This window comes from Benincasa hispida, chromosome 4, assembly GCF_027475165.1.
Source record: "Benincasa hispida cultivar pf3 chromosome 4, pf3_genome.v1.1, whole genome shotgun sequence".
Classification (NCBI taxonomy): Eukaryota; Viridiplantae; Streptophyta; class Magnoliopsida; order Cucurbitales; family Cucurbitaceae; genus Benincasa; species Benincasa hispida.
This window is the reverse complement of record NC_143481.1, coordinates 69637860-69659640: the sequence shown is the minus strand read 5'-3', so window position 1 is coordinate 69659640 and position 21781 is coordinate 69637860. Positions and strand designations below refer to the sequence as shown.

At 43.2% G+C, this 21781-nt stretch overlaps 1 protein-coding gene and 1 pseudogene across 4 annotated transcripts in view; both read right to left on the bottom strand.

Annotated features, from left to right (window-relative positions):
- ATSAC1 (Phosphoinositide phosphatase family protein) overlaps positions 1–21781 on the bottom strand; it is an 84487-nt gene that overhangs the window by 36968 nt on the left and 25738 nt on the right. For all 3 annotated transcript variants that reach the window (XR_016529042.1, XM_090312699.1, XM_090312700.1), the window contains exon 7: positions 17386–17483. Coding sequence is in view for 2 of the 3 variants with exons in the window: in XM_090312699.1 (XP_090168825.1) it covers positions 17386–17483 (98 nt within the window). In the remaining variant the exon portion in view is untranslated. The remainder of the gene's footprint in view (positions 1–17385; positions 17484–21781) is intronic.
- LOC150036920 (uncharacterized) lies at positions 5175–8459 on the bottom strand (annotated as a pseudogene). Its single transcript, XR_016529041.1, has one exon. The product of XR_016529041.1 is annotated as an uncharacterized LOC150036920 (transcript).

Here is a 21781-nt window from a genome sequence, read left to right as displayed (position 1 = left end):
TCCATGTCCTTAGACAATGGACAATGGCCGTCATCTCTTTTTCTTGGACAATGCAATTGCCGCTGCCGAAACACTCGTCGACTACTCATCCCAAAACAAGGGGAAGAAGTCTGGTCCGAGTAAAAGTGGGGGAGATAGGCCTCATCAGAGGAAGGATCAACATAAGAAGGATGGGAAGAACTCGAAGACATCCTACAATAAGCATGAGAAGCCTTAGAATAAAGGTTAGTCCTCTAAACCCCCTAAGCCTTGTTTCATATGTGATGGGCCTCACTGGACAAGCGACTATCCCAATCGAAAGACTATGAATGCTCTAGTGGCTAAGTTTAGCAAGAATGAAAATGTGGGAGAATCGGTAGCCATGAATGCCCTAATCTTCTAGGGTGTCACGAGCTTGTCAGCCTCTTCTTGGCAGATGACAATGAGCTCATTTTCGAAATTTTGAGAACTATTTTATGGGGCGTGACACTCTCCCCCACTTATGCTTGCACATGTCCTTGTTGTGTTTCTTTTATACTCCTCAATTTTCTCTGGGAACTGTCATAACAGTTCCTCATGCTCCCAACTAGCTTCACCTTCGGGTAATCCTTGCCATTTGACCAAGTATTCAGTGTAGTTGGGAAACCCTATTTTCTTTACTTTTCTTTCTGCCATAATTTCTTTAACTTTTCTAACATACTCGGTTGCTACGGCTGTTGGAGCTCGAGTAGATTTGCTCCGGTTGGGATCTTCGGAGTCTTCATGGAAAGGTTTTAACATGCTTACATGGAAGACGTTGTGGATCTTGAGCTTGGGAGGCAATTCTACTCAGTAAGCAGCCTTCCCTACTCGAGCGATGATGGGGAATGGTCCTTCATATCTTCTAACCAGCCCCTTGTGCACCTTTCGTAGGGACTTGAATTGATTCGGTATTAATTTCACCATTACTTTGTCTCCCTCTTGGTATTCCTTGGGCGTCTTTTTTTGTCCGCCTATTTCTTTATTCACGTCGCAGCTTTTTCTAAGTATACTCAGGTGATGTTCTGTTCTTCCTTCCATTCTTTGGCGAACTTGTAAGCTGAAGGGTTTGGTCCTTCATAGGCAGTTATCAGGGCACTCGGGGTGTTGGGTTGGTAGTTCATTACTATTTCAAATGGACTCTTACCGGTGGACTCGCTCCTTTGAAGGTTGTAAGAAAATTGGGCAATGTCAAGAAGATCCGCCCAATTTTTTTGGTGGGCACTAACATAGTGCCTTAAGTATGTTTCGAGTAGTGCATTAATTCTTTCTGTTTGTCCATCGCTTTGGGGATGGAAGCTTGTTGAGAAGTTTAGGTCTGTTCCCATTAGTCTAAATAGTTCTCTCCAAAATTTTCCTGTGAAGCGAGGGTCTCGATCACTGATGATGCTTTTGAGCATCCCCATAGCTTCACAATATTCTTAAAGAAGAGTCATGCTGCTTCATCGACTTTCACATCGGCCGAGCAGGGAATGAAGGTGGTGTATTTACTGAACCTGTCTACCACCACCATTATGCTTCCGAAACCCTTTCATCTAGGTAGGGCCATAATAAAATCCATGATGATGCTTTCACATGGTTTCTCAGCAATGGGGAGTGGTTCTAGTAAGCCAGCGGGTTGTTGTTGTTCTATCTTATCCTGTTGGCAGGCGAGACAGGTTTTCACGTATGTCTCTATGTCGTCCTTCATTCGTGGCCAATAGTACTTGTCTTGGGCAAGGGCGAGCGTTCTTTCTAGTCCCGGGTGTCCAGCCCACAATGAGTCATGGCACTCTTTGAGGATATCTTTTCGCAAATTCCTCCATTTAGGCACAAAAGCCGGTTGCCAAGGGTGAGAAGAGTACCATCCTGCTCCCAAAACCTCCAAGTTCTCCCTTCTTTCGCCAATTTGAGTAGATCTCTTGCTAGAGGGTCTTGTTGCATACCTTTCTTTACACGATCGAGTAAATCACTAGTAGGCATGCTAGTGAGGGTGGCGAATATTGCCTTCCTACTAAGGGCATCGGCTACCACATTGATCCTGCTCGGTTTGTACTCAAGTTTATAGTTAAATTCGGCTAGGAGGTCCTGCCACCGAGCTTGCTTTGGTGACAGCTTCTTTTGTGTCTAAAAATAACTAGTAGCAACATTATCTGTCATTATCGTAACCTTGCTGCCTAACAGATAATGTCTCCATGTCCTTAAACAGTGGACAATAGTCGTCATCTCTTTTTCTTGGACAGTGTATCGCCGCTCGGTATCATTCAACTTGCGGCTTTCATATGCAATTGGGTGCCCGTCTTGCATTAGTACTCCTCCGATAGCATAGTCCGAAGCGTCAGTGTGGACTTCAAAGGGCTTAGAGCAATCGGGTAGTATCATAGCTGGTTCTTGAGAAACGGCTTCCTTGAGCTCGGTAAAGGCTTTCTGGCATTCCTTCGACCAATCCCACGTTTCATTCTTCTTTAATAGATTGGTGAGGGGTGCCGCGAGAGTAGCCCTTGATGAAACGTCTATAGTAATTCACAAAGCCTAGGAAGGATCCCAATTCAGGAATATTAGAAGGAGGTTTCCAGTCCTGTATTGCGCGTACTTGGCTGTGTCCATCCGCAGCTTCCCATCTTTGATCCAATGTCCCAAGAACTCTACTTCCGTTTGTGCAAATGAGCATTTCTCCTTCTTGATGTACAGTTCGTTTTCTCGGAGTACTTGAAAGACTTGAGTTAAGTGATGCACAAGTTCTTCAAGGGTTCGGCTATAGACTACGATGTCATCCAAGTAAACCACTACGAACTTGTCTAAGAATGGATGAAATAGAATGTTCATTAGTGTGCAAAAAGTAGTCGGGGCATTGGTCAGACCGAAGGGCATGACTAGGAATTCATAAGCTCCATACCGAGTCACACACGTGGTCTTAGCTTCGTCTCCTGCTTTGATTCTGACTCGGTAATACCCTGACTGAAGATCGATCTTGCTGAAGTATCGAGATTGACCAAGCTGATCAAAGAGATCGGCTATTAAAGGTATCGGGTACTTATTCTTGACTGTGACCTTGTTGAGCGCCCGATAATCGATACACAGTCGTAAAGATCCATCTTTCTTCTATTGGAAGAGTACTAGGGCACCGAAAGGGGCTTTTGAGGGTCTGATGTACCCTGCATCGAGCAACTCTTTGAGTTGTCCTTTTAATTCTTCAAGCTCCGGTGGTGCCATGCGGTAGGGGGCCATGGCTGGTGGTTTAACGCCGGGTTCCAACTCAATTTCGTGGTCTACCCCTCGCCGAAGGGGTAGCTTCTTTGGTAGTTCATCAGGCATTATATCTCAATACTCATCAAGGATCTGTTGTATACACGTAGGGATAGGGGACTGACCTGACTCATCCTTACCTTCTTCTTCTTCACCGAGAGCTCTTGCTGCGGTCAGTACAAAGCTCTGGCCTTTGGTAATCCCACGCTTAAATTGCATAGCTGAGATCATGTTGGTGGTGTTCTCTTTACTTTTTAAAGGAACTACTCGAAGTTTATGTTCTTCCAGGATCACCAATGATTTTGAAAAAGGAACAAGGAATGCAAGGGTGCTATTGAAAAAGGCTAATCCGAAGACTACCTTGAAGTCATCTATGGATACAAGGTAAAGTCCATCGTACCTGTCCAATCTCTAAGTTTTACTGTAACGTTCTTGGCTATTCCTCGTATGGGCCTTGCGCCTGAGTTGACTGTTTCTATGGTACCCTGTTCCTTTACGAGGCTATGGCCGAGCCTCTTGGCTTCCCTTTCATCCATGAAGTTGTGTATGGTGCCAGTATCCAGCATGGCCATCGCAGCCTGTCCTTGTGTGCTCGCACTGCTCAAGGACGGCAATGCGAGTGTCCATGCTCGCACGGCCGTCCTTTAGATTTCGAGCGCTTGGTTGGGGAATGATGTTCCTTTCGTCCCCGGGTGACTAGTCCCTCAATGACCTGTTCAGCAGGGGATACATGTACCTCCTCTGTTTCCATATGCGTAGCAATGTTGTTAAGGGGTACCTAGGTTCGAGATCGTTGCTCTGATACCACCTGTCACGCTCTGACTGTTTTCAGTGGCTAAGTGTGCGGCACTTGGGTATTATCGAGCTTCAATAACACTCCAAGTAAGCTTTTAGAGGTTCAAAAATGGCTAAGGAACGAAGGGAAAGGAATCGTAAGTAGGTGGACGTGAAGGAGTTTGAGAATGCTGCTATATTGCTTGTGTACAAATGAGACGCCCCTTTGGACTATTTATACTTGTCTCCACCGACCTAGGCTCTTTCAAGGTCGGCCATGGAGGTTTCTAGGTACTCCAAGGAGTCCTAGACATGTCTTAGGTTATTCTAGACCCTTTTACATCTTTCCAAGTATATAGAAGATCATTCTAGACTCATCTAGACAATTCGGAGTATTCTAGAGTATGTACAAGTGTGTTGATGTTGGGTCGTTCTAGATATTCCATGAGCTTTCTGTGTGGAAATGTCTAGCCGATGTTTTCGGACATGCCTAGAGGCTTCCCGTGGCTTCCAAGTTTGTCCCGATGCGTATAGGTTGTGAGCACGCCCAGAGGGGCTTGCCGCGTGCCTTCCTGTCCTAAGGGCGTGTGCACTGGGATGTTCGTGCGCTTGTGCTTCGGCGTCGGATGCGCAGATAGATTTGGCAAGGCGATTTCGAGTAGTCGAGCGTGCGGGCCTTGCGCACGCCATTTCTGGCGGGCGCGCACGCATATGTGCGCCTAAGGCGACGTGCGTGGGCGTCCTACCCTAATCTCCTGGGGTGTCACGAGCTTGTCAGCCTCTTCTTGGCGGATGACAATGAGCTCATTTTCGAAATTTTGAGAACTATTTTGTGGGGCGTAACAGAAGGCTCTAGAAAACTTCATCTTCGACCTTGAGCAATATTTCAAGGCGACAAACACTGTGACAAAAGAATCGAAAGTTACATTAGCGACAATGCATCTAGCTGAAGATGCAAAGCTGTGGTGGAGATCGCGATTTGCGGACATACAAGAGGGACGATGCACAATAGATACCTAGGATAAGTTGAAACAAGAACTTCGTTCGCAGTTCTTCCCTGAGAATGTTGAGATCTTGGCTCGACGAAAACTCCGAGAGCTGAGACAAACAGGCAACATCAGGGACTACGTTAAGCAATTCGCGGGATTCAAATTGGAAATCAAACTCTGCTAAACACTCCTGCCACCTTGCCTGCTTTGACGATAACTTCGGCTGGTTGAAAGTGGCAAATGGAACTGTTGTCGGTCTTGACTAAGAATTTGGCCCCTAAGAGATACTGTCTCCAGGCCCTCAAACAATGAACTACTGCCAACATCTCCTTCTCAGAAGCCGCATACCTCCGTTCTGCATCATTCAATTTCCTACTCTCGTATGCGATGGGGTGTCCATCTTAAAGGAGAACACCACCCAACGCAAAGTCAGAAGCATCAGTTTCGACTTCAAACGGTTTGGTCATGTCGGCAATTCTGAGGACCGGCCCTTCAATCATCACTTTCTTCAAGACCTCGAAGGCGGCTTGACATTCGGGAATCCAACTCCATTGGTTATCTTTCTTCAATAGCTCGGTCAATGGCCCTGCTTTTCTCGAGAATCCTTCTACGAACCGCCTATAGTAGTTGGCTAGTCCGAGGAAGGATCGTAATTCAGTCACGGATGTCAACACCTTCCAGTCCCTGATCGCGGCCACCTTACCCTCTTCCATGCCAATCCGACCACATTCAATCACGTGGCCAAGGAAGTTTATGCGCTCTTGAGCAAAGGAGCACTTCTCTCTCTTTACATATAGCTGGTTTTTTCTCAATTTTTCGAAGACTAGTTGGAGGTGATATTGGTGGTCTTCCATCGAGACACTATAGACCACGATGTCGTCTAGATATACTACGAAAAATTTGTCGAGGTATTCATGAAACACCTGGTTCATCAGAGTACAGAAGGTTGTCGGAGCATTGGTGAGGCCAAAGGGCATCACAAGGAATTCGAAGGCTCCATACCTTATGACATAGGTCCTCTTGGGCTCATCTCCTTCAACAATCCGAACCTGATAATACCCCGACCGCACGTCCAGTTTTGAGAAGTATCTGGCACTGTGGAGCCAATCAAATAAGTTTGTGATGATAGGAAAGGGGTACTTATTACGAACTGTGAGCTTGTTCAAAGTCCGGTAGTCGATGCATAACCGAAGGCTTCCGTCTTTCTTCTTTTTAAACAATACTGGGGCTCTGTAAGGGGCCTTTGCAGGTCTAATAAACCCTGCATCTAACAGTTCATCTAACTGCTTCCGGAGTTCGGCCAACTCTGGCAGGGCCATACGATATGCATTCTTGGCGGGTGGCTTCGCCCCCGGTAGCAGCTCGATCTCATGATCAATCCCCCTTTGTGGAGGCAAGGACTTGGGCAAGCTCTCAGGCATGACATCTCGATACTCTTCCAAGACAAATAGAATGTCTCGGGGAATTTCCTCTTCTGCGGCCTCGACTGACTCAATCGAAATAGCCATAAACGTGGGTTCATTTTGGGCAAGGCCTCTTTTCAGTTGGAGGGCTGAGATCATTCTCATCCCGTTCGGCTGTTTGATACTGGCTTGAACCACAGTGGGTGTAGATCCGACAATTACTAAGCATTTGGCGAGGGGCATCGGTATAACTTTGTGTTCAAGTAGGAATTCCATCCCCAACATCACATCAAAGTCGTCCATCTTGACAATTACGAAGTTAGCAAGGCCTTTCCAGTCCCCTAACTTCACCGGTGTTCTCTTTGCTATCCCCGTAATCGGCAGGGCTGCAGAATTCACAGCTTTCATCTTCCCCGCGTCTCTTTTCCAGGTTAAGTTCAGGCGATGGGCTTCTGTTTCAGTGATGAAGTTATGGGTTGCCCCAGAGTCGACCATAGTGCTCTTGGCCGATCTCTGGTTGACCCAAGCGTCCACATACATGAGCCCCCTTTCTAATGGCTCCGTCGTCTTTCCCATTTTCTTTTGGAGCACAGATAATTATTTCAACGCCCCCATCTTGGGATTTTCACTCTCTGCAGCCAGCTCAATTTCCGGTTTGCCCTTTTCAGCCTTGTCTTCTGAGCTAGAGGCCAATGTGGCTTGAAAGGCATTGAAAGAAGTCCGATTTGGACACTCGCCTGTTCTGTGTGGTCCTCTACATATGAAACAAGATAGGGGCAATTGTAGTTGTTATGCTGTTGTGGCAGCCCCCGCCAGTTGTTCCCTGATTTCGGCTGGGAGGGCTTACGGTCTCCCCCGATGTTCTTGTCTCCTCCCCCAGGTTTGGGAGGACTGGAACGACTGTTTCTATTCCCACCATTTGAGGAAGTTGGCTGTTTCCTCACGTCTTGAACGACAGTGCTAAGGTCATATAATCGTTCCGCTGCCGCATAGGCAAAGGGGAGATCTTGTATTCTCTGTTCATATAACTTTGACTTTGTCCACGGTTTCAGTCCTTCGACTAACCAGAAGACTTTGCCTTTCTCTGACATGTCACGGATGTCCAACATGAGTCCTGCGAATTGCTTTACGTAGTCCCTGATGTTACCTGTTTGTCTCAGCTCTCGGAGTTTTCGTCGAGCCAAGATCTCGACATTCTCAAGGAAGAACTGTGAACGAAGTTCTTGTTTCAACTTATCCCAGGTATCTATTGTGCATCGTCCCTCTCGTATGTCCACAAATTGCGATCTCCACCACAGCTTCACATCTTCAGCTAGATGTATTGTCGCTAATGTGACTTTCGATTCTTCTGTTATAGTGTTTGTCGCCTTGAAGTATTGCTCAAGGTCGAAGATGAAGTTCTCTAGAGCCTTCGCTTCCCGCACCGCGCAGAAGGGTTTCGGTTCCGGGATTTTTATTCTACTCACTGGCATTGCTCCCTCAGATGGGGCCTGGTTCCCTACCACTCGGATGGTGAGATTCACACTTGCACTCACATCTGCAATCTCGGCTCTAACGACGTCAAGAGTCGATCGAAAATCTTCAGACAAATCAATTACCATCTGAATTATTGCTTTCTGGGAGCCGTCCAACTCTTCGACGCGCTCCTCTATGTGGCCAACAGAGCCCGATGAGCTATCACCGCGTTCAAAACTACCGGATCGTGCAGCTTTTGTCTCGAGGGTCTCTACCCTCATCATCAGTTCTCTGATGGGTAACCCGTCTAGGTGGCCAACTACCGCGTCAATTCCGTCGGCTTTCTCGGCAACTTCTTGCAACCGAGTCTCCAAGAAACGGATACTGTCCAGGACTTCTCTCAAGTAGAGCATTTGCTCTTCCATCTCTACCAGTCTGTCCACATGGGACTTATTCAAGTTCTTTGTCGCCGACATGATTGTTGATCTTTTCCTTTATGAGCCGACTTGGCTCTGATACCAACTGTCACAATCGCCCTTTCGGAAGCTTCTCTTAGCGATTGTGCGGCACTTGTTCTCGCTCACGAACAAGTCAGCCAACCCGAATACGAACCGCCAATGGCATACTGAGTGCCTCTCGCAACCTCCACCCCCGTTTTAGGAAAAACGGTTTTAGAAAATGGGTTTGGAGAAAAAAGTTTTTGTAAGCATTTTTGAGAATGTGAGTAAAGAAAGAAAGATTGTAGTAGACTAGAAAGCAATGAGCAACAACGGCTTTATAGAGTACTACTCCGGGTATGGGGAAGTGATGATTAGTCTTATCCCCATATAGTGCATTCTTAACAAAAAGCCAACTAACACCCTTGCATATGCAAAAAGGGCGAGCGATCACTTACAACAAAAATACAAAGAAAGTAAGCTAACTAAACTGATACAATACATGACATGAAAGCATGATAAAAAGGGGTTGGAGCGGGCATGCGGCCATGGGCAACAGGCCCTAGATAAGCATGATCGTGACACACGGCTGCTGAGGATAAAGCAAGAAGGCTCATACACAGACTACGTAAAGAAGTTTGTAACATATTCAGCCCCCCTTCCAGACTTGGCAGAAGATGTTCTCAAAGATACCTTCATAAATGGGTTGGAACCTACGCTCAGGGCAGAGGTTATTAGTCGAAAACCAACCACCCTGGAAGAATGTATGCGCGAAGCCCAGTTGGTGAGTGATAGAAACATGGAGTGATAGAAACATGGCCCTGAAACTAGCACTAGCAGACCTGGGAGTAGTTGGGCCGGGCAAGAAAGAAGCCCAAATAAAAGAAGGGGGAACCTCTGAAAGAAAGAGCAAGAGAATAATGGATGTTCAAGCGACAAAACGCATCACATTACCAGTGAAAGGTAACATCATGAAAAGAGATCTGTCACATTACCAGTGAAAGGTAACATCATGAAAAGAGATCCTCCCATGAAGTGCCTATCTGATAGTGAGTTTCGTGATCGGCTGGACAAGGGACTTTGTTTTAGATGTAATGAGAAGTACGCACCTGGCCATAGATGCAAAGTCAAGGAAAACCATGAGTTGATGCTGTTCATTACCAACGAAGAAGAGGAAATGATCGGGGACAAAGAGGAAGGAGAAGAGTTGAAAGAAATGAAAGCCATAGAGGACGAGGCAGAGATTGCTTTGAGGTCCATGTTTGGACTGTCCGCCCAAGGAACGATGAAGCTAAAAGGGGAGTTGAAGGGAAAAGAAGTCCTCAAGATAATAGATTGTGGAGGAACCTACAACTTTGTTCATCAGATAATGGTAAAAGAGTTGCACCTCCGAGTCGACAAGAAGAACTTCAATGTGGTGATCGGGAATGGTACGGCCATACAAGAGGAAAGACTATGCAAAGCCGTGGAGTTGAATCTTCCTGCTCTTACCATAAGGCTGACTTCCTTGCCATTGATCTCGGGCAAATGGAACTGGTGTTGGGGATGCCATGGTTGTGTACAATAGGGTTTATGAGAGTACACTGGCCTTCACCAACCATGTCTTTCTTGGCAGGTAATTCACAGGTCATATTACGCGGCGATCCATCACTGACCAAGTAAGAAGTATCATTCGAAGCCTTAACAAAAACATGGCAAACGGAGGACCAAGGATTTTTAATTCAATTCCAGAATTTTGAGTTCGAAAATGAGGGGGAAGAAGAGGAGACCAAACAGAGTACGGAGGGAGAGTTACGAGTTATGATCAAAGCTCTATTAGAACAAAACGAGGACGTGTTTGAAGCACCTACAACCCTACCCCCAAGAAGAGCTGTAGATCACCGCATACTGACTTGTGCAAGCCAAAAACCCATCAAAGTGAGGCCCTACAAGTATGGTCATAGCCAGAAAGAAGAGATTGAGAAACTAGTTGAGGAGATGTTGAAGGCAGGGATCATACGGCCGAGCCATAGCCCCTACTCCAGCCCTGTATTGTTAGTTAAGAAGAAAGACAGAGGATGGAGGTTTTGTGTCGACTACCGGAAGCTGAATCGGGCCACGGTGTCTGATAAATTCCCCATTCCAATAATAGAAGAGCTATTAGATAAGTTACACGACGCAACTGTATATTCGAAACTCGATCTGAGGTATGGCTATCATCAGATCTGAATGAGTGAGGGGGATATCAAGAAGACGGCGTTCAGAACTCACAAAGGATATTATGAGTTCTTAATGATGCCTTTTGGGCTGAAAAACGCACCAGCTACCTTCCAATCTCTCATAAACTAGGTATTTCGGCCATTCCTTCATAGATTTGTTTTAGTCTTCTTTGACCATATTTTGATGGACAGCCCCAACATCTCGACACATGAAACTCATTTGGGGGTAGTGTTCAACATCCTTCGCGACCATAAATTGTTTGCCAACAAGAACAAATGCACATTTTGTCAAACCAGGATTCAACATTTAGGCCACTAGACTTCAACATAAGGAGTGGAAGTCGATGATGGTAAGATCAAAGTAATGAGAGAATGGCCCCAATCGAAGAGCGTGACCGAGCTAAGGGGTTTCTTGGGGCTCATTGGTTATTATAAAAGGTTCATGCAGGGTTATAAGAGCATTGTGTCACGATCATGCTTGTCCAGGGTCTGTTGCCCATGGCCGCATGCCCGATCCAACCCCCTTCTAGCATACTTTCATATCATGTATTGTATTAGCTTAGTTAGCTTGTTTTCTTTACATTTTCATTGTAAGTGACCACTCGCCCTTTTGCATATGCAAGGGTGCCAGTTGGCTTTTTGTTCAGAATGCACTATATGGAGATAAGACTAATCATCACTTCCCCATACCCGGAGTAGTACTCTATAAAGTTGTTGTTGTTGCTTATTGCTTTCTAGCCTACTACAATCTTTCTTTCTTTATTCGCACTCACAAAAACTGCTTACGAAAACCTTTTCTCCAAACCCGTTTTCTAAAACCGTTTTCCCTAAAACGGGGGTGGAGGTTGCGAGATGCACTCGATGTGCCACCGGCAATCCGTATTCGAGTTGGCTGACTTGTTCGTGAGCGGGAACAAGTGCCACACAATCGCTAAGAGAAGCTCCCGAAAGAGCGATTGTGACGGTTGGTATTAGAGCCAGGTTGGCTCATAGAGGGAAAGATCAGTGATCATGTCGGCGACGAAGAACCTGAACAAGTCCCATGTGGACAGGCTGGTAGAGATGGAAGAGCAAATGCTCTACCTGAGAGAGGTCCCGGATAGTATCCGTTTCCTAGAGACTCGGCTACAAGAAGTTGCTAAGAAAGCCGATGGAATTGATGCGGTAGTGGGCCGCCTAGACGGATTACCTGTCTAAGAACTGATGATGGGGGTAGAGACCCTTGAGACCAAAACAGCACGGTCCGGCAACTTTGAACGTGGCGATAGCTCATCGGGTTCTGTTGCCAACATAGAGGAGCGCGTCGAAGAGTTGGACGGCTCCCAAAAAGCAATAATTCAAATGGTAACCGATTTGTCTGAAGACTTTCGGTCGGTCCTTGACGTCGTCAGAGCCGAGATAGCGGATGTAAGCGCAAGGGTGAATCTCACCATCCGACCGGTAGGGAACCAAGCCCCATCTGGGGGAGCAATGGCAGTAAGCAGAATAAAAATCCCAGGACCGAAACCCTTCTATGAGGTGCGGGAAGCAAAAGCCCTGAAAAACTTTATCTTCGACCTTGAGCAATACATCAAGGCGACGAACACAGTGACTAAAGAGTCGAAAGTCACACTAGCAACGATGCATCTGGCTGAAGATGCAAAACTGTGGTGGAGATCGTGATTTACAGACATACAGGAAGGACGATGCACAATTGATACTTGGGATAGATTGAAACAAGAACTTCGCTCACAGTTCTTCCCTGAAAATGTCGAGATCTTGGCTCAACGAAAACTCCGAGAGCTGAAGCAAATAGGTAACATCAGGGACTACGTAAAACAGTTTGCAGGACTCATGTTGGACATACGCGATATGTCCGAGAAAGACAAGGTCTTTTGTTTTGTCGAAGGGCTGAAACCGTGGGCAAAATCAAAATTATATGAACAGAGAGTACAGGATCTCCCCTTTGCCTATGCAGCAGCTGAACGGCTATACGACCTTAACACTGACTCGCAAGATGTGAGGAAACAGTCAACTTCCTCAAATGGGGGAAACAGAAACAGTCGTTCCAGTCCTCCCAGGCCTAGGGGAGGAGACAAGAACACAGGGGGAACCGTAAACCATCCTAACCGAGATCAGAAAACAACTGGCGGGGGTCGCCGCAACAGCATAACAATTACAATCGCCCCCTATCTTGTTTCATATGTAGAGGGCCACACAGGGCGGGCGAATGTCCGAATCGGACCGCGTTCAATACTTTTTAAGCCACATTAGCCTCTAGCTCAAAAGACAAGGTTGAACTGGGGGAGACAGTAATCAAGCCAGCTGCAGAGAGTGAGAATCTCAGGATGGGGGCATTGAAATTCTTATCTACGCTCCAAAAGAAAATGGGAAAGGCGACGGAGCCACTAGAGAGGGGACTCATGTATGTGGACGCTTGGGTCAACCAAAGATCGGCCAAGAGCACTATGGTCGACTCTAGGGCCACCCGTAACTTCATGACTGAAACGGAAGCCCGCCGCCTGAACTTAACCTGGGAAAGAGATGCAAGGAAGATGAAAACTGTGAATTCTGTAGCCCTACCGATTACGGGGATAGCGAAGAGAACTCCGGTGAAGTTAGGAGACTGGAAGGGCCTCATTGACTTCGTGATTGTCAAGATGGATGATTTCTACGTGGTATTGGGGATGGAATTCCTACTTGAACATAAAGTTATACCAATGCCCCTCGCCAAATGTCTAGTCATTATCGGATCTACACCCACCGTAGTTCAAGCCAGTATCAAGCAACCAAATGGGGTGAGAATGATCTCAGTCCTCCAATTGAAAAGAGGCCTGGCCCACAACGAACTCACGTTCATGGCCATCCCGATAGAGTCAGTTGAAACCACAGAAGAGGAGATCCCCCGAGACGTTCTATTTGTCTTGAAAGAGTATCGAGATGTCATGCCTAAAAGCTTGCCCAAGTCCTTACCCCCACGAAGGGGGATTGACCATGAGATCGAGTTCTTACCAGGGTCAAAGCCGCCCACCAAGAATGCATATCGGATGGCCCCGCCAGAATTGGCCGAACTCCGAAAACAGTTGGACGAATTGTTAGATGCGGGATTTATCAGACCGGCAAAGGCCCCTTACGGAGCCCCAGTACTGTTTCAAAAGAAGAAGGATGGGAGCCTCCGGTTATGCATCGACTATCGGGCCTTGAACAAGCTCACAGTCCGCAACAAATATCCCCTTCCTATCATTACCGACTTATTTGATCGGCTTCACGGTGCTAAGTATTTCTCAAAGCTGGACCTGCGGTCGGGATATTATCAGGTCCGAATTGCAGAAGGAGACGAACCTAAGACGACCTGTGTCACGAGATATGGAGCCTTCGAATTCCTCGTGATGCCCTTTGGCCTCACCAATGCTCTAGCAACTTTCTGTACCTTATGAACCAAGTGTTTCACGAATACCTCAACAAATTCGTCGTAGTGTATCTCGATGACATTGTGGTCTATAGTGCCTCACTGGAGGACCATCGACATCACCTCCAACTAGTCTTCGAAAAACTGAGAAAAAATCAGTTGTATGTAAAGAGAGAGAAGTGCTCCTTTGCCCAAGAGCGCATAAATTTCCTCGACCACGTGATTGAGTGTGGTCGAATTGGTATGGAAGAGAGCAAGGTGGCCGCGATCAGAGACTGGAGGGTACCATCATCCGTGACCGAACTACGATCCTTCCTCGAACTAGCCAACTACTATAGCGGTTCGTAGAAGGATTCTCAAGAAGAGCAGGGCCATTAACCGAACTGCTGAAGAAAGATAGCCAATGGAGCTGGACTCCTGAATGTCAAGCCGCTTTTGAGGGCTTGAAGAAAGTGATGATTGAGGGGCAAAATATTGTTAAGCAATTTCTGGAAAGAAATGTTTGTAACCATGGGGACACAACTAAAGAGAAGCACCTCTTTCCATCCCCAGACAGATGGACAAACAGAGAGGGTAAATCGATGCCTAGAAACCTACCTCAGATGCTTCTGCAATGAACAGCCTACGAAATGGAACAAATGGATCACCTGGGCTGAACTTTGGTATAGCACCACTTTTCACATCTCTATAAAGACCACCCCATACCAAGCAGTTTATGGAAGACCTCCTCCTCCTCTAGTCTCATATGGAGATAGAAAATCCACCAATAACTCAGTAGAACAGCAGCTACAAGAAAGAGATTTGGCACTTAATGCCTTAAAGGAAAACCTGATAATAGCTCAAAATTGTATGAAGAAACAAGCGGGTAAACATTGAAGAGAATTGAACTTTGAAATTGGGGATGAGGTTTATTTGAATTATGGCCCTATAGACATAGATCGTTAGCAAGGAAAAGAAGTGAGAAATTGGCACCACGGTTCTATGGACCATATCAAATCCTCGAACGGATTGGAGAGGTGGCTTACAAATTGGCTTTGCCTCCCGAAGCTGCGATCCACAATGTGTTTCACATATCTCAACTGAAAAAGAAGCTAGGACAAGGCCACCAAATTCAGCAAAATCCCCCAATCCTGACAGAAGAATTCGAGCTGCAAACCATGCCAGAGACAGTCTTAGGAGTGAGATGGAATGGGAAACTAGCAACCAACGAATGGCTTGTAAAATGGAAGGGGTTGGCTGAGAGTGAAGCTACGTGGGAGGCTGTCCATATCATGAACCAACAATTTCCTCATTTTCACCTTGAGGACAAGGTCCATTTCGAGAGGGGAGGTATTGTAAAGCCTCAAATTATTTACACCTATAAATGCAAGGGTAGTAAAGGAAATGGCCAGCCAGGGTGGCAGACGGTGAGACAATCAGTTAGGGACCACAAAACCATTATATAAGGACAGTAGGAGAGAGAAGGAATTTCAGGGAATATTTTGGGTAGAAGCTGAGAGTGGCTTTTACAGGAGAGGACCACCCAGCTCTCTCTAATGTGCTGGGTTACTTTGTTTCCATTTTTGCTCTATCATCTTGTTTCTTTTAAGAGGAAGTGTTGCTACATTTTGGGAGTGTATTTCTCTATTTTCAATGACTGTTGGAAGCTTCATGGAGAACGTTCATAAATAAAATGATCTTACTCTCATTCCCCTGTTTTCTACTTGTTTTCTCTCTTGTATATTTGTTAGGTTATTTGTTGCAGGAAAGAAGAACCTAACACTATTCTCGATAAATGTTTGTTACAGCATAAACGACAGAATTAGAAAACATGTTCTAGATATGCTGGAAGTAAACAAAACTGTCATAAAAAAGAAAACTCAGAAAACATGATAAAGTAAATATGATTTACTTGTTTAGTGGAAAAATTAACCTAGATATTAATTTTATGAACCACTATACATATTCATACTTTTAATCAGGAAACTAGTTCCATGTTGCCCTCCGTCCTTTGATTTGAAGAACCGCTTGATATTTGGGGGCATTTTCAAATGTGCAATGCTCTTGATACTGCTACTAAGTTGGTTGAACAGACAAACTCAAATTCTAAAGAAGAGAATAGAAGATGGAGGGGAATGAGAGAGAACAAGAGTAGAGAGAGAGTAAAGAGGAGAGAAAGAAGAGAGAAAGAGGTGACAAATATTAAAAATATATTTTTTTTCCTAGTCATCTTGCCATATCATCTATTTATGTTTATTTTTAATTGATTTATTAGTTAAAGGACCTTTTAAACTTATTCTTGAAAACTCAGGAACTAAATTGACTAATTTTGAACTCAAGGACCAATCGCATCTATTCTTGAAAGCTCAGGGACAAAAATATTTTTCCCTAAAAAATTCAACTCAACCTAACCCTTACAATTTGGGTTGGGTGGTCGTTGTTCGAGTTGTCGAGTCATTTGAACATGCATAAAAGAAATGTCGTTGGCAAAAGGAAAAGAAGCATGATCTCAATTGAAAACTCCAACATGAAGAATATAAGAGATAGCAAGAGGAATCCTCTCATGCAAAATTCCTAAAAATGCTACAATCTCTTGAGAGCTATTTCAATTTTTTTAGCAATTTTGAGCTTTAAATTTTGTATTTTACATAGCCATTAGATGGTTTTACTTGTAAGAATCTAGTTCGTACAAAGTCTTGAGCTTAAAATTGTTCATCCACTCTTTGAGAGAGTTTTTACATCTTGTTCTTCATCTCCAATTGTAAATGTTGCTCTTGATCTTGGAAAAGAGTTGTTGTAACGGTTTGATCCTCAACCACAGACAAGATCAAATCTATCCGTGCTTCCGAAGAAAAAAAATGTTGTAGTGGTTTGACCCTAAACCATAGAAAGTGACCAAGTTTGAGCGACATACCCAAGAGAAGCTTAGGAAGTGGAGTAGGCCGGTTGTGCCAAACCACTATAAATTTTTTATGTCATTTTCTCTATCCTTCTCCAATCAACTAATTTATTATTTTATTTTATTTGCCTGAAAGTAACTGCTATAATTTATTCTTGAAATTAATGGCTCACATTTGTGTATTTCGGTTGGTTAAATTTATCTTTGCATATTTATACTACCAATCTTGTTATGAAAAATAAATTACATGTTTTAATTTGTTTTGTCACTTTATTGGTCATTTTGAAGTGATTGCATAGGTATGAAACTTTTGTTGTTTTTTCTTTTTTTGAAAAGAAAACAAGCCTCTTCATTGAATTAATGAAATAAGATTAATGCTCAAATTACAACCTGAGAAACAATAGTACAAAGAACAAAAGGTAGCATCACCAAAAATAAAACTTTTGTTTAAATTACTTGTTAGCAAAAAGTATATTAATTTATTTTATTGGCCCACGTTAGAAAAAAGTTTAATTAGTTTGAGGGGGGGCGACTTTGTTTCTAATAGCATTTTTTTATGAATTGAAAATAACCTCCCTTCTAATTACAAAATATATCACGATTGGTGCTTTTTGATAAAACTTAAAGATCATAGTATGTACCTTAATCAAATTGAGAACAATAATTGGGTTGCCATATCTCTCTGCAAGGTCTTCAAAATGCAATTTTGTAGCTTGATATGTAGGATCATATCGTTGTACTGAGAAGTAAAAAACAATAAACATAAGGAAAAATATCCTTTTATGGTTGTAAAATTGTAATGCTCCTAGTTTTTTTCTCTCTCTCTCTTAGGAAAAGATACGATGTTTTTCAATTAGAAGTTGAAAAAAGACTATTGTTAAAAGATAATCTCCAAAAGGAGAAAAAGAAAACAAGATAGAAAAAATGAAACAAAGAACCAAAAGACAAAAAAAAAAAAAAAAAAAAAAAAACCCTTTAATCTCCTTGTTGCCTCTTTCCTGGTCCATCTCACTCCCTTGGGAGTTAGTTGCCAGAACATTTCCTTTTCATTGATAATATGAAAAGTTGTTTCTTGTTTTTTTTTTTTTTTTTTTTTTTTAAGGAAACAAGACTTTCATTGATAAAATGAAAAAGATAAATGTTCAAATGACAAGTAAACAAAACGAAGAGCCAAAAAAACTTGAAAAGAATAAGCCCAAGAGAACCATGCATTACAACGAAGAAAAGACGGAAACAATAAAAGCCTTCCAATTAAACAGAAATTTGGATATAAAATACACTTAAATCATAGAACGAGAACATAAATAAGAACGGAAGAATCTTGAATCTTCAAAACGAACAAGCCAAAGGAACACCGAAAACCAAATGCAGATAGAAAATAGACTGAAGCTTCAAACAAAATAATAGAATAATGGCCTGATGGAAGGAGAGAGAAACTTTTGGGACAAAATAACTTCCAAAGGCCTTTGAAAACTTCTTTTTCCATAAAATCAGCTGCTGCCAAATGAAGAAAGGGTGGGGATAAATAACCCCAGCTTTGAACTTGAATGAACAAGAAACAGCTGCTGAAAAGCCACAAATCTACAACTTTAGCCTTCCAAAATAACTAGCCCATGCCATTGATCCTCCAACCCAAAGATAAGCAACCGATCCCTAAGACTCAAACCATTCTAACCAACCGACGTAGATAAGAAAAGAACTTCTCTATGTAAGCTTTGAATCATTTTCCTCCAACTAGAATTTGGGACACGAATTAATCTCTAACCGCAATAAACAAGCAGAGACAGAATCAGCTACTTTAAGTAAAAAGAATAAAAATAAGATGAAACACGCAATCAGCTATTGGAATTTGTTGCACCAAGTCATGCTCTCTCCTCTCTCCTCCGCAGCATAGAATTTTCATCATCGAATACCCCTTCTTCTACCATCATCCGATCTATTCATAATGATCGGAAACTCTTCTCCCTAACTCCGATAGTCCTGGTTAATGGAAAACATTTCAAGCTTTCAGTTGAAAGTCAATCCAATATCCACTCTGTCTTTATCACGTGGAAATCACTCGACTGGTTAGCCTCTTCTTTACATTCTTTGTTCAAGGATCCGTGCAACAACAAATTCTTTAGAAAGTTGATTGGTGATGGTGATACTCTTTGGCTTGAGAAACACAGCAACAAGTATGGCTTCTTTGCTGAGTTTAACCTGTTGGAGAAATCTGGCCGCCACTCCATAATCCTTGTCCCTGCAATGGAAGACAAAAGAGGGTGGTTTTCTTTCTTTTCCTTGGTTTCGAATTATCCTGGGAAACCTAAAACATTAAACCAGACAACAATCAATATAACCTCACAACCCTATAAAGCAATTGTTCAATCGAGAAGCACTCCACTCTCCATGATCAACAATAATATCAAATCCGACTCCTTTGCTACCGCAGTCTGATTGGCAATCTATGGTGGTTGTTTAACGGTTTACATTTGGTGATTCATGGCTGGCTATCCGAGACTCACTACAATCTTATCTATCATCTCATTGCACTATTAATCTCATTTCTGGTGATAAAGCTCTACTGCACGTTTATAGTTCGGATATTTCTCAAAGGTTTCAGAAATAAAGCTCTGATCAACTTATGTAGCGTCGCCTACATCGTGAACAGATTGAAAACCTGACCATTCAAGACCATATTCATTGGCAGCAATGTTGTAAGATGAAATGGCTTCTTGAGGGTGATGAAAATACCCGATTTCTCCACAGAATTGTTGCTGTCCATCATCGTAAGTCTTCTATTACTGAGATTCTCTCTAGGGATGGTCATAATCTTTTGACTGCTCATGATATTGAGACTGAATTTCTGTCATTTCATTCATCCCTCTTCACAAAAGTTATGGATCAGCGCTTTCTTCCAACTAATTTTTTGAATGGAATCCTATTTCATCTTCTCAAGCCATGGACCTTGAGCGTCCTTTTACTGAAGATGAGGTTTTTGCTGCTATTTCTTCTCTTGGTGTCGGTAAATCTCTTGGGCCGGATGGTTTTACAGCTGAGTTTTTTAAGTTTTTTTGGACTACTCTTAAATTTGATATGATGTTAGTTATTAATGATTTTTGTACATCTAGGGTTATTAATGTGAAGCTGAATGAGACTTATATTTGTCTGATCCCTAAGAAGGTTGTCGAGATCTGTTTCTGATTATAAACCTATTAGTCTTATTCCATGTGCTCATAAGATTATTGCTCATGTTTTATCAAATCGTCTGAAAAGGGTTCTTCCTTTCACCATTGCTGCCAATCAACTTGCTTTTGTGACTAACAGACAGATCCTTGATGCTTCTTTGATGGATAATGAGCTAACTGATGATTGGACCAAGAGGAATAAAGCAAGGGTTATTTTAAAACTGGACCTTGAGAAAGCCTTTGATACCGTTGATTGGGATTTTCTTGATTCTAGTCTACAGATACAAGGATTTGGTTGTCATTGGTGCACTTGGATTAGAGGTTGCATAACTAATGTGAATTATTCCATCATTATTAATGGTCGTCCCTATGGGAAGATTATTCCCTCTCGCGGAATAAGGCACGACGACCCTCTCTCTCCCTTCTTATTTATACTTGTTGCTAACTGTTTGAGTTGTCTCCTTGATCACAGCTCCGTGTTGGGTCTTACAATTGCTCATCCTATTGGTTACTCGGCTTTTTCTATGAATCAATTACAGTTTGTTGATGACACTTTATTGTTCTCTACCGTGGATAGATCTGCTTTACAAAACTTGTTTGACATTGTCCACATTTTTTAATGTGCATCGGGGCTCAAAATTAATCTCGCTAAGAGTGAGCTTCTTGAGATTCATGTTTCAAACATTGAATTTGATTGGTTGTTACGCTCTTTTGGTTGCAAGGCCTACATCTTATCTGGGGCTTCCTTTGGGTGGTAATTCTAAGTCTTATTTGTTTTGGTAGCCTATGGTTGAAAGAATTAAGCATAAGCTCCACAATTGGAAGTATACTTATATATCGAAAGGGGGTCGCCACACTCTCATTCAAGCCACTCTCTCTAGCCTTCCAACTTATTATTTGTCTTTGTTGCAGGCTCCCTCATCTGTTATTGGTTGTCTTGATAAGTTGGTTAGAGATTTCTTTTAGGAAGGTTCTCGTGGTGATGGTGGCTTACATAATGTGAATTGGGTGGTTTCTCAACGTCCTCATTTATTGGGTGGTCTTGGCATTGGAAATTTTAAACATCGAAACTCTGCTCTTCTTGCCAAATGGACTTGGAGATTCTTATCTGAACATGATGCTTTATGGAGGAAACTTATTGTTGCTAAGTATTGTTCCACTGATTGTGTTTGGCCCTTACCTATTTTTGGTAGTTCTTCCAGAGCTCCTTGGAGGTGCATTTGTGCTTTTACTGATCTGATTGCCAATTGGATTAGACGTCGTATTTGTGATGGTTCCTCTACGTCTTTCTGGCAAGACTCTTGGCTCAATTGTGGTGTCCTTGCCAACACTTATCCAAGGATTTTTCGTTTGGTGCAATACCCTGAGGTTACTGTTGCTAATACTTGGATTTCTTCTTCATCTACGTGGAATTTAAATTTACATCGTAATCTTACTGAATTGGAGATTGATGAATGGGTTTCATTATCCCTTAATCTGGCATCTGTCTGCTTCCGTTCCTCCCCTGATACTTGGTTATGACCTCTCAATCCTTCTATGGCCTTTACTGTTAAATCTCTTATGACTGATTTGGTAGGTGATATGGATTCGATTTTGACTGATTTTTATTCAGGGATTTGGAAGGATAGATATCCCAAGAGGATTAAAATTTTTCTTTGGGAGTTTAGTTGGGGTGCCATCAATACAGCTGATCATTTGCATTGTTGCATGTCATATATTTCTCTTTTTCCCTCTTGGAGTCATATGTGTCATAAGCATGCGGAATCGCCGATTCATCTTTTTTTCCACTGTTCTTTTGCTACTAGCTTTTGGGATCTTCTCTTGCCAGCTTTTGGTTGGTCTTTCACTTGTCCTAATAATATTTCTGATG